The sequence below is a fragment of the Cornus florida genome, unplaced genomic scaffold, assembly GCF_030987335.1.
Source record: "Cornus florida cultivar Cherokee Brave unplaced genomic scaffold, ASM3098733v1 CherokeeBrave_3.0.0_Hap2_Chr01, whole genome shotgun sequence".
NCBI lineage: Eukaryota > Viridiplantae > Streptophyta > Magnoliopsida > Cornales > Cornaceae > Cornus > Cornus florida.
Genome location: NW_026775571.1, coordinates 89,131,092 through 89,144,404, shown reverse-complemented (window position 1 = coordinate 89,144,404; position 13,313 = coordinate 89,131,092). Strand labels below are relative to the sequence as shown.

The following is a 13,313-nucleotide window of genomic DNA, read 5'->3' as shown; positions in this document are numbered from 1 at the left end:
TAGCAAGCAAGACACAAACTAATAAAACAATAATTAATATGGGGAGTTGTTATTCAAGCACCAAAATTATACGCAGCTCCACTTTTATTTATTTGTGAATTAAATGACAAAATTAACCCTTCTCTTCTTTTTTCTCTCTTCTTTGATCTCTACTACTCTCCTAAGAAAAAAATCTCTTTTCTCATTTCCATCTCTTTTATTTCCCTTTTTGTATGCTTCAAATCATTGACCCCTACCATTTACAAATACATATTTATCAAATATTAATTATTTTGTAACAATGGTGAATAAAAATATGCATAATTCCGGCAAATCACTCACTTAGATTTTTACTTAACCAACCACACCACCCCCCCGCCCCACACACACGCGCACACACACACACCACAATTTATTATTAATATAGCCTTTGAGGTTTTTATTAGGCCATATTTGTCTTGTTATCCTCATTTTCATTGTCACGTTCTTTTTGTATTGTTCGGATTAATCTCTCTTTTTATATTTTAAGTTGATAGTTTTGACAATGATTTGTCTTTAATATGTTAGAACAATCCATATGCCAGTAGAAGATGAAAGATGGTAGGGAGAGAAGAGAGAAATGATAGGGAGAGAGGAGAGAAAGAAATAACTGTATTGGAAGAATTCAGGTTGTTTTTGTCATTTAATTTAAAAGATACTCCATCCGTCGCATAATAATTGTCCATCTTTCTTTTTTGAGTTGTCCCAAAATATTTATTCACTTACCAAATTTAAATAACATATTTCACATCTTTTCATAAAATACTCTTAAATTTTTAAAAAAATTCAAACTTGATTATATATATATTTAAACTTGAAATGGTAACTTTGTAATTTTCAAAAGGGACAATGCAATAATTACATATCCCCTTAAAAAGTTCTACTCCCCATAAGGGATATCTATTATGGGACGGAGGGAGTATATAAGTGGAACGCCTTAGTATAATTTTGGAGATATATATATATGTGTGTGTGTGTGTGTGTGTGAGGACTACTAAACACAGTGGATTCGCAATCACAGCTCCTATTGGATAATTTTAAATGAATTTGACTTTCTCTCTGTATTTGACTTCCTCTCATTTTACAGTTGTTTCAAGTCACGTGTTTACAGCCAACATGTTGCTTTTTCACCTTTTTAGTGACTCTTCATTAACCGCTGTTTTTCCCACTATCTCTCTCTCTCGTTACCTTACAGAATATAATGCTTTTAGGCTCTATTTTTATTTTTATTTTTATTCTTATTCTTATTCTTATTATTTTAAAGGGTTTTGAACATGTATTGCATTATTAATATTTTTACTATTTTTATTTTACTTTTTTTTATCCATCTTATCTTTTGTTAATATCATGAATTTTGTGTATACTTTATGTTAGTATTCCACCTTTTATTCTTTTCACCGGTGGATCAATAATATGGGCGGCTTTGAGGCCTCTCCAAATAGAGTCTAAAAGCTTTCTAGTTTGTAAGGTAATGAGAGAAAGATAGTGAAAAAAATAACGGTTAATGAAGAGTCACTAAAAAAGTGGAAAGCCAACATGTAACTTAAAACAACGGTAAAAAGAGTGGAAGTGGAAGCGGAAGTCAAAACCATTTAAAATTATCCAATAGGAGTTACAACTGCGGATCCACGGTCTTACTTGCGACTGTATTTAGCAGTCCTTATAAATATATATACTTGTGTTCAGCTATTACTGTGAGCTGTATATATATATGGTAGTGTTCAGCTACTACTGGAGCTGTGACTGATCTAAAATTTTGTTTCAGTGGGGCGACATTAAACAATAATATAGTGAAAAAAAAATATTCAACTAAAATAATATTAATAAACTTAGTTATAGATTAACAATTGTCCTTAACTTTATACCATAAGGGTACTCGTTGGTGTCTCCTCTATCTCTCAACCATAAATTAATTAGGACTTTTTTTTATTATCTTAGTATTTACACTTCTTCCGGGAAGGGATGGATTGTTAACGAAAAGAATAGAAATATTTTTTTTTTACTTAGTTATTTAAAGATGATAGAGACTAGAGATGATGGAGAGTTCTTAGCAAATGTTTAGGTGCAATATGGGTGCGGAAAAAAAAAAAAAAAATGTAAAAGTTATGGGACATTTATAAAATTATCTAATATTTTACTGTTTAAGAGTATAATTTTCTAAAAATCCAGTGTCATAGGTGCGCCATGACTTTTGAGATCAATTAGAATAGGAAAATTTTGTTTTTCTTTTGATTACCATTGTACTTTGTTGTATTAGTATGTAAAATGACAAAATACAAAAGAAATTTAAAAATTAAAAAAATAGCAATCAATTTCGTGTGAATTGATCCGAGTATATAATCTATCAAAAGTCTAACCACAAGAATACCAATTGAAATTATTCTAGTTACTAAATTGTCCTATCATAACTGATAGAATGATAACCCAAGTACTGGAAATGAAAAATTATAAACCAAAGATAAATATATCTATAAGAAGTTAGTATTTTAATATTCTAATCCACGAGTCGTAGTATTATTTTAGTTTCCTCCCAAATTTCATTAGTGAGAAAAAAAACATTGTTTATGTAAGTGATGAGAAGTTTACGTCGCTCACCAATTCATAAACAAAACTATGGAGACTTCTATTACACTAAGTTGCTAATATTCATTCATATGCAATGCTATATGTAAAGGTAACAAAATTGTGACTAATAATGTCATACAAAAAAATTATTCATTTGAATGCCATTGATAATACTTTAGTAAATTATGAAAAAAAAAGATAATACTTTAGTTTTATTATTAATTGTCAATAAATTTAACATATCAGCTTTTTGCTCAGCTTTATTATCATGCTCAATTTAATTAATGACACTATAATGTTAATGACAGATAATAGGGGCTTTGGTATATTTTATAGTTTACACACTTGCATCTAATGTTTCAATTGATGTCAAGAAGATAACCTAATTAAAAATAAAAAAATAAAAAAAAAAAACCCAATCCAGATTCATCAAGACAAATGGATTTCCAACCGTCCATAAGGAGATTATGGAAACTTTTTTTTTTTTAAAGGTTCTTGTTCCTTGGTGCTCATGAATTGTGCTCTTCTATTACTCCAAGAAATTGATTTGTATTTTTATAAAAAAAAAAAAATTTCCTTTAATTCTGTTGTGCATTTTTGTCATTTTATGTCCAACACAATTAATGATAATTGAAAAAATATTTAAAATTTCCTAAATTCATGAAAAAGAGATGGTTTTAATATTGTGAAAAGTTACTATTAATGCTATTTTGGTGTGCATGAATGGAATAGAATAAAAGTGGGAATGAAATAAAAATGAGAATGAGAATGGAATAATATGATCATTCTCATTCTATTATTTGGTTGCAAATATGAAATCTATAGGAATTGACTAATGTAAAATTTAAAAAAAAAAAAAAAAATTTGAATTTTAAATTCAATTCTTCAAAATACCCCAGTTAGTGACAAATAATTTTAATTTGACAAAATAACATTAAGAAATGATGACGATGGTTGATGGTGGTATAGGTGAAAAACGGTAGTGGTGGTGGTGGCGACGGAAGCAACAGGGTGGTGTTAGAAGGCTGTGATAGCAGAAAGGAGTAGGATGTTGGTATAAGGCGCATGGTGGTAATGGTGGAAGGCGTCAGTGGTGTAAGTGATAATGGTGGAAGGCAATGGCAGTGGCAGTGGCATGTTGGTGGTGGAAGACGACAGTGGTGTAGGTGGTGGTGGAAGGTAGTGGAGTTGAGGGTGGTGGTGGTGGTGTAAGACGGTAGTGGATATGGCGGTGGAGGTGGAGGTGGCGGTGGGTGAAAGGTGGTGGTGGTGATGAAAGTCAATGGTGGAGGTGGTGGTGATAGAATTCGGTGGCAGTAAAGGTAAAGGTGGACAGAATTCAGTGGCGGTAAAGGTGGAGGTGGCAGCGATGTTGGTGAAAGGTGGTGATAAAAGTCGATCGCAGTAGCGGTGGAGGAGGCGTTGGTGGTAGAGGTGGAGGTGGAGTGGTAGCGGCAAGTGGTGGTGGTGATGGAAGTCAGTGATGGTGGAAGGTGGAGATGGGCGGCAGCGGTGGTGGTGATGGAAGTTGGTAACGGTGGCAGTGGAGGTGCCGGTAGTGGTAGAGGTAGAGGTGGATGTGGATGTGGATGTGGAGGCAATGTGTTGGTTGAAGGTGGAAACAATGGTGACAATGGTGGAAGGCAATGGAGGTGATGGTGATGATGAAAGTCGGCAGTGGTTGTAGTGGAAGGCGGTAGTAGTGATTTTTAGACGTGGAACATGAGGATTTTTTAGGAACTTGACTATTTAAAAAATATTACTTGGGAATAGAATAATCATTCCATAGGTTTAATTGTGGAATAGATTTTCATTTTAATGAATGATCATTCCCAATTTTTGAACTTAGGATGAATTAGAATTTATAATTGAAATAAAATAGCAATAAGGGCAATTTGGTCTAAACATCCACTCTTTTATCCCTCAGATAGTTGAAGAGGTTTTTTAGTGAAAAATTAGACAAGAAAGGTTTACTGAAAAAGGCCTATAGTGAAGGGGGGTTTATTGTACTTTGTCCTAAATAATAATATTAATGATCGTAATTAAACTTTGTGTGCAAGGTTGCAATGGAGTCGAAAACCGAACATATAACTTATTTTAGTTCGCCCAATAAATCAAACAATTGTTTAATTACCATCTGAGTTTGAATCTAATCGGGATATAAATGATAATTTGTAAAATGTGTGTGCGAGTACTTACCTAAAAAAACACTTGTATGAAAGGGATGAGAAAAAAAAATTCATAAATTTGCCATGGGTTTTCTGATCTGGTAGCAAAATCAAATTTGATAGGATTATTGTATTAGACACCGCACTTTGAAGCCCATAAATAGGCCATAAATGTTTCGACTTCAAACCACTGTACATAAATAACTGGACTTCTAGATTCAAGATAGCTTAGCAAGCCCAACCCAGGGTCCCAAACACCCTCTATCAAAAAAACAAGTAGAAACGTAACCTTATTTGGCTGAGTTAGGTTTTTTTTTTTCATCTTCTTTCTCTGGATCCTCACTCATCATCTCTCTTATAACGACTGCCGATTGTAGACCAGAAGGTATTGTTTTCTCTCAACCCTCACTCATCATAATATTGAAGAGAAGAAACTCGGGTAATTTGCTGATTTAGTTACACGCTTCCTGTAATTTTTTTTTTTTTTTTTTTTTTTTAAGTCATTGTAATGAGTTTTCTGTGAATAAATGTGATTGATCTCTTTAGAACAAAATAAAATGTACTCTTTCTCTAATTTCTTTGCAATTTATATCGACTTTGCAAGTGTTAATCTCACACATTTCTATTTTTCAGCCCAATTTGGTATTTTAATTTATCAACATATTTGATTTGTAGTATTCTTGTCCAGATAATTCCAGTTACAGCACATAAATTTGATTGTCATTCCCATTTTTCTTTATCTGGATTTCAGGCAGTAGCTTTTTAAGAAATGGGTTCTTTATATTGCCAATTGAAGTTGAAAAGGGTATTCTAGAATTCAGGAAATGAGTGTGATCTCAAGCTTAAGGAATCATTTACTTAATGGGTTATGCAGAAGAGGTGTTCCTTGTTCTGTGATAGCATTGAATGGGTGTAATTTTAATGTGGTGTCTCGACGACACCTTACTCAACCTGCAAGGAAAGAGGAAGAAGAGGATTACGAAGAAGTAGAGTTTGATCAAAGGAAGCTTCCAGCTGATTATGATCCGGCAACTTTTGATCCTTCAATGCACCGGAGTCCTCCCACCGATCGGGTTTTTAGGCTTGTAGATGAAATATCTGCGCTTACATTGGTTGAAGTTGCAGAGTTATCATCAATTATGATGAAAAAATTGGGTATGAAGGAGCCCCCAGTTGTGGGGGTCATGAAAGCAGGAGCTGCTAGAATGGCAATGAAGGCACCATCGGCAGCCAAGGAAGAGGAGAAGAAACCTGAAAAGACTGTATTTGAATTGAAATTGGAGTCGTATGAGGCAGCTTCGAAAATTAAGATAATCAAGGAGGTCAGGAGTTTAACCGAATTGGGTCTCAAAGAAGCAAAGGATTTAGTGGAGAAGGCACCTGCAGTGTTCAAAAAGGGCGTGTCAAAAGAAGAGGGAGAGCAGATAATTGAGAAGATGAAAGCTCTCGGGGCAAAGGTCATTATGGAATGAAAGTACGTATGATCACCAATATTTTGTTCCTTACAGATTTTATGAATTCTGTTAATGTATCAGGTGTTTGAAATGAACCCTACTTGAGGTGTCTTTATCTTAACTTAGTTTGAGTTGAATAATTTGCTAGTGGTTACTGTCTGATGTTGTTGATCTCTCTTGGCTTAGGAACCTAGAATTTTGATTAAGAATGTTCAAATAATGCCCTTTTTTGGAATCTCCTTAGTTGTTTTTTCTTCACAATTATAAAATGATTAAATATCAAACATAAAGGGAGGAAATTTTATATCACTTTATTGGTCTTTTCCCTCTTTTTTTCCTTGTTAAATGCTGAGAACACCAGATTATTCTGGTTCAAGGAATAAACTTGGTGCCTATTTGGTTTTGTTGTTTAACAAACTAGAAGCATTTCTGACTCTAATTTTTACTTTTCTCGCGTAAAATATATAATTTTTTGTTATAGAGAATTTGGTAGCTTGAGCTTTTGGTCAAAGTTTACATGCTTTTCGGATTGTGTTTGTGTGCTGAGTTAAAACATAGAGAATCTGGGGTAGATGAGCAGGAAAATAAAGGATGGTCAACATTACAGGGACAAGAATTGCTCATTGCAGAATGTTGGAGATGACAAAGTAGTGACATTGCTGAGAACTTGGCCAAAGTCTTTACCTAAGCTCCAAGTGAAGGATTGGTGGAATACCTGTGATAACTGAACCATATTTCTTTTTCTTCTTTTTCTTTACCACGGCAAGAAACACACACACACTTGAACCCTCGACCTTCTGTTTTGGAAGGTGAGGAAGTAGGTACAGCCTTTTTGTGATTACCATATTTCTAATGGAGAAACTCTTCAGGCCAAATTTTGGTGGAAGAGGAAGCTATTGTCATACTCAAAACACTTGGTATACTAGTTCAATGTGAGCCTGAATATGAGAACTGACTGAACATGGACATATCTTGCTAGATGTACTTGTATAAAATCTGATACAGGAATATGAACTATAAGCAACATGTATTTAGTTAGCAGATCGTTAAACCTTTTTTAACCCCCACCATTGCTTGTCCTGGATAACAATTTACATATTTTGATTCTAATTAAGAGTTTTTTTTTTTTTTTTTCCCCCTTTCTTTTTTTGTTCTCTCGAGTTTTTTAAAGTCGAGAAGATGTCCCTCGTAGGTGTAGACCATGGTCCGGACGGCGTTGGCACGTCAGACATTTCCTCCAACAACTTTCTTGAAACCACAGAACTCCAAACCTTATGCATGATGAGGACTGTGCCCTTCAACAGAGGGCCTAGAGAAAAATCATGAGGCAAAATCTTACGAAGTCCAACTGCACTATTGTTTCAGTAAGTACCCGTTTGCTTTTCTCTTCCACCAGTGGTAAGTAGCATCCCAACCGTATTGCCATGAGTTATGTCCATCTTCCATCTCCAACACGCGCGCACACACACACACACACATATATATACTATGTATATCTGTAAACACCTGCACAATATAGTCATGGTCATATAACTATTGCCTTCCAAGCGTCACACCTCCTATTGATTATTGCTGATATCAAACACTCCTGCTGGATATTCAGCTGGATAACCAGTGGTCCAGCAGTATGAGGCCTCTACATTCCAAAGGGAGATCAGAGGTTGAAGCCTCGGTGGAAGCATGAGTGACTAAGAAGAAGAAAAAAAGGTCATTTAATTGAAGGTTGGCTGTTTATCAATCTGTATTCTTTTCAGCAAAAACTCATGTATATCCCAATGATTACTGTATCCTCTTCACTTTTACTCCTTAGTTTAGTTTACGGGTAGATCAACAAAATGCTAAATTATTATTGCTTAAAACTGTAATAATTACCAAATGGGAAAGAAGGCATCGCTGGCCAAAGCTGCTCCTTTGATCTCATCTCTCGCTTTCCTTAAAGCTATATATTAGGCAACATCAAGGTACACGAAGACCTATTCTGATTAAAGAAGAAAAGTGATGATTTAATAGAACTCCCCTGCTCTAGGAAATTACAGCACCCCTTGCTTATCTTGTGTGATGCAATGTGATTGGTGATATAATTAAAATCTAATACTGAATAAGAGCTTGATTAGAAAAAAAGAATTATGTGCCAGATCTGTGGAGAAAAAAGAAAAACTCAAATCAACGTACCTCATCAACCTCTATATTGAAGGCTACAATACAACCAAATGCACTCACTCGATCAACTTTTACAGCCGATAGACGTTAACGATATCATCACGTGAAGCTACCCCACAAGGATTTGTATGCTTTACAATTACGCAGGTAGGCCTATTAAAGTCACACACACAGTTCCAAGCTGCATCAGCATCTAAGTAGTTACTATATGACATTTCCTACACCAAGAAGGAAAAAAATGGTTCAACATTCCTCTTCAATTTCAGCATCATGGACCACCTGTACCCTATCTATGATAGAGAACAAATTAGTATGCACTCATAATGGAATAACAAGTTGTTGGAAATCATATCTATAAGTTGACTCAATAATTGTGACATATTTATTGGGTCTTTATTATAGGCTAATGTTTAGGGACTTTATTTTTATTCTGATTTGATTTTTTTCACTTTCTATCTTTGTAATTTTCCGCTTGTATATAATGATAGTCAAGCTCTCAATTTGAGTACGCCAAATTTACAAAGTTACTTTTGGTATCAGAGCTTCAAATTTACGCCTCTCCTCTCTCTTTCTCTTTCACCGCCTCTTTTGATCTCTCTCTATCTCGTCATAGCCCCTTCCCTCTTTCTTTTTCTTTTTTTTCTTTTCTCCACAGACTATAACGATCCGAACTCGAGGGTCCGAATCGTTAACCGAGTCCTTACTCGAACCCGAGGTCAACTAAGGGCACTACCATCATTTCTTATGTCAATACATAATAATAATAATAATAATAATAATAATGGGATCATAGCTACAAAATATGTCAAAACAGTCAACTAACCCGTCAAAAAAACTGTAGAGAAGCGTCATCCACCACTTCCCTTCCGTATCCTGAAAAATGTTAATAATAAAATAGGGTGAGCCAACAGCTCAGTAGGAAGCGTCTAAGACACACCTTTTTCGACCCCGTGAATCCATACAAGGAATAGAATACAAGTAAATGGAATCATGCCTCGAGGAAAGTAAGTAAAGCAACAGTGATATCAACAAATACATACGCAAGTCGTCTAACCACCAAATATACAATGTATGCCAACGCAATGCCATGCCATGCAATGTCGCTCCCCATTTTTGAAATAATACCATTTCAATTTCCAAATCGTTAGTGCAATCCGTCCCAAGGCACTTCCAAGGCGTCACGAATGGAGGGTTGACTAACTATCCACGACCACAAGGCACCTCCAAAGCGTCGCATCCGGCCTAGTTAGTTCAACCATACTCCCTTCTAGACTACATTAACAACACGGACCACTAGGCTTCTTCTAGGCGTCCGATTTTCGCAAACACATTTGAAAATATTTTCCCAAAAACAATTTCATTTATTTTTTAAAAAAAATAAAATTTTCCCTTTACTTTCCCAATGGTAATGCATGAATTATGCAATTCCTTCAATGCTATGACAATATAAAAATTTTGTACATATCATCCACGTCATTTAGACATGTTTAAAATATGAATTTCCACACAATATCACATTCTCATATTTCTAATTCATGGCATTTTACATACTTTCAATTTGCAAATCCAACAGCTTAAATACATAAGGCTTAAATTAACATCATTTAAGCATGTATCATCTTAACAAGGCGGCTATCACATAATCACACACTTTCTACAACACAAAAAAAAAAATCATATATACAATATATAAATTACATCTTAAGAATTTAACACAATATAAGCATGCTTGTGCATCAATTAAAGGAGATCAATTCACAAAGCTCAAAGAAATGGGTATTAGAACACCCCTACTACGCAGTCAATGCCGGTCAACTCCAGTCAACGGTGGCGGAACGGAAAACTATTCGGTGGGAATGTAACCGTCGACGAGGAGATTCTACTGCTCCAAAGGCTTAGCTCCGGAATCCGACTCCAAGTAGCCCAAAACCCCCTCCGAAGCCTTACATCCAAAAAATTCAAAAATTCGTAAAATAATCACCGTTCCTCCAAAAATTAAATCCTTTGACTATGTGATAGAGAACGACGAGAGGGACGTTTTCCGTCAAGGAGCCAAGACCGAAAACCTAATCGTTTGGCCGAAAAAATGGAGGAGAAATAATGAAGCTCAAATGGAGGAAAAATAAAAATAAAAACTGAAGCTACTGTAAGGGAGAGGTTCTGCAATGACTATAAGGTCATTGATAAAGGCTTTCATTAGTGGCGGGCCCCACAGCTACTAAAATTTCATTTTTTAACTTTTATATATATATATATATATATATATATATATATATATTTTCTTTCATAAACATTACACAGACCCTCTTTCTTTTTCAGGTCGTTGTTGCGACAGTCTTAGGGGGAGCCAATCTCCTCTAGGTTCGACCCCTATAGGGGTATCCCCTTAGTCTTTTTCATACACTAAAGGTCAGAAGACGTGTTTGCAATTCTTTTGGGGCTGCCGGGATATTCGGCAGCATTTTCGGATCGGACCTCCATGTCTCCGGCTTCTTGGTTTGATCAAAATTATGTTTATTCCTCCTTTATTTGAAATTATTGGTGATCTATTGAATTGTTCTATTTAATATTATGGTTGATTCAAGTAATAATTAAAAAACTCTCTCTTAGGCGTAACACACACCGGCTCAACGAGTTACTAGTGTGCTGTTGAATAGCCGTAATTTTGCATCCTGGGCTCGTTCCCTCCGCCTTTATATTGGTGGAAAGGCAAATCAGGGTGGCTTTTGGGCATTGAAAAGATGTCAGATATTAAAGATCCTAAATATACTCAGTGGGATATGGACAATTACACCATTTTAGGATGGATGTTTAATTATATAGAGGAACGAATTTATAATATATTCATATTTTATGACTTTGTTAATGACTTGTGGACTGCTTTGAAACAAATGTATACTCATTCTAGGAATGATGCCCGTATTTTTGAATTATACCAAGATATTGCTAAGGCCTCGCAAGAAGGCCTGAATTTGTCTGTAACTGATTACTTTGGGTATTTGAGATCTCGTTGGGAGGAACTGGCTTAATATGAGCCTCTAAGTGAATTTCTTTTCGAGGCAGCCTCTCTTCTTGTCAAATTTCTTGATCGTCAGCATACCTATCAGTTTTTTATGGGATTACGCCCATAATTTGAACCACTTAAGTCTCAAATCTTGAATGCATCACTAATTCCATCCCTATTGGAGGCCTTTGCTACTGTTGATGGTGAAGAACACAGGCACCGTTTAATTCAGCCCTCACTTGTCGATAATATGGCTTTTGCAGCCAACTTTGGATCATGTACTTCTGGAGGTTAGATTATTTGCCAACATTGTGGAGGGGTTGGACATGTTAAGGCTCGCTACTTCAAATTTCACCCTGAACTGAAGCAGAAATTTTCTAGGAACTGTTTATCTGGAACTGGTTCTTCTCGTACTGTTGTTGTTGCAAAGACTCCTGCTACTACTGGTGGATCTACTGTATTTCCTGAACTAAGCCAGCTTCAGTCTCAAATTGGGCAGATCCAGGACCAGCTTGGCTCCCTTACTTCTAGAGTTGGTGCTCCTTCAACTGCTCCCACTGCCACTATTTCTACAGGTACTCCTATTACATTTCATGTTAAGGCCAGGCAGCCTACTTGGGTTCTAGATTCTGGGGCCAATGATCACATGACTGGTGAGTTATCAGTTTTTTTCTTCCAATATCATACATGTTACCCAATCTATGTATCTTGCGGATGGCTCTACATCTTACATTCACAGTAAGGGTGATGTTTGTCTGTCTCATGATATTACTCTTTCATCTGTCCTTCATGTACCTAAATTTGCCTTTAACCTTTTATCTGTTAGCCGGCTTGCAAAAAACCTCCAATGTGCAGTTATATTCTTACCAGATCACTGTCTGCTGCAGGACCTTTGTTCGAAGAGGATTTTTTAGCAGCGGTTATGAGCGTGATGAGCTTTACTACTTTGGGGAACCACCAGGAACAGGTCTTCAAGCTTCTGTCCTACCTATTTCTAGTGCTTATGATATTTCTTTTCACACTTTTAGTCTATGGCATGCACGTTTGGGGCATGTAAACTTTCAGTATCTATGTTTATTATTTCTTTCGTTAAATAAAACATGCAAGGACCATAAGTTTCAATGTGAAGTTTGTGAGCTTTCTAAACATATTAGAACTAGCGATATTTCTCATATGAGTCATGCTCCTAGTATGTTTGATCTTATTCATTCTGATGTTTAGGCCCTTCCCCAGTTATTGCTTTATCTGGGCATCGATATTATGTGACATTTATTGATGATTATTCTCGTTGTACTTGGGTTTATTTATTGAAAACGAAATCTGATGTGCTTATTTTATTTACCCAGTTTGTTTAAATGATCAAAACCTAGTATAACACTGTTGTTCGTAATATTCGGTTTGATAATGAACGTAAATATGTTTCGAATGAGTTCCGAACTAAACTTAATAAAAAGGGGATTTTACATCAACTCACTTACCCCATACTTCTAAGCAAAATAGCGTGGCTGAACGTAAAAACAGTCATCTTATGTCTGTGGTCCGATGTCTTCTGAGTGGTATGCATATGCCTAAATTCTATTGGTATATGGCTATTCTTACAGTTGTTTTTCTGATTAATCGTATTCTCAGTCGAGTATTGGGTGGTAAAGCCCCACTTCAGATTCTCCAGCCTGATTATACATTGTTTCACCTTTTGCCTCGTATTTTCGGCTGTACTTGTTTTATTCATAACCATAGTCCTTCTCGTCATAAACTTAATGATAAATCTATTAGGTGTATTTTCTTGGGGTATTCTGCTATGTCAAAGGGATATCGTTGTTATGATCCTGTGGCCAAACATATGTATCATTCTCTTAATGTGACATTTTATGAAACTGTTCCATTTTATAGTACTAATTCTGTGGTACAGGATTCTTTCTCTTGTGGTCTGGAAAAGGAGATCTC

The 13,313-nt window shown here is 35.6% G+C and overlaps 1 protein-coding gene across 7 annotated transcripts; it reads left to right on the top strand.

Moving 5' to 3' along the window:
• Positions 1–4,993: 4,993 nt before the first annotated feature.
• Positions 4,994–12,488, top strand: LOC132305370 (uncharacterized). Of its 7 annotated transcripts, XR_009481622.1 has the most exons (4): positions 4,996–5,136; positions 5,503–6,225; positions 7,398–7,569; positions 7,809–8,174. XR_009481622.1 is itself a non-coding variant. In XM_059803042.1 (3 exons), the coding sequence occupies exon 2, from the start codon at positions 5,576–5,578 to the stop codon at positions 6,221–6,223; it is 648 nt and encodes a 215-aa protein (XP_059659025.1). In that variant the 5' UTR covers positions 4,996–5,136; positions 5,503–5,575; the 3' UTR covers positions 6,224–6,225; positions 12,257–12,488. The 7 variants fall into 7 exon arrangements, 6 of the variants coding, with proteins under 6 accessions (XP_059659009.1, XP_059659025.1, XP_059659017.1 ...); XM_059803042.1 differs by lacking the exons at positions 7,398–7,569; positions 7,809–8,174 and adding an exon at positions 12,257–12,488; XM_059803034.1 differs by having other exon boundaries at positions 7,377–8,187.
• The last annotated feature ends 825 nt before the right edge of the window (positions 12,489–13,313 follow it).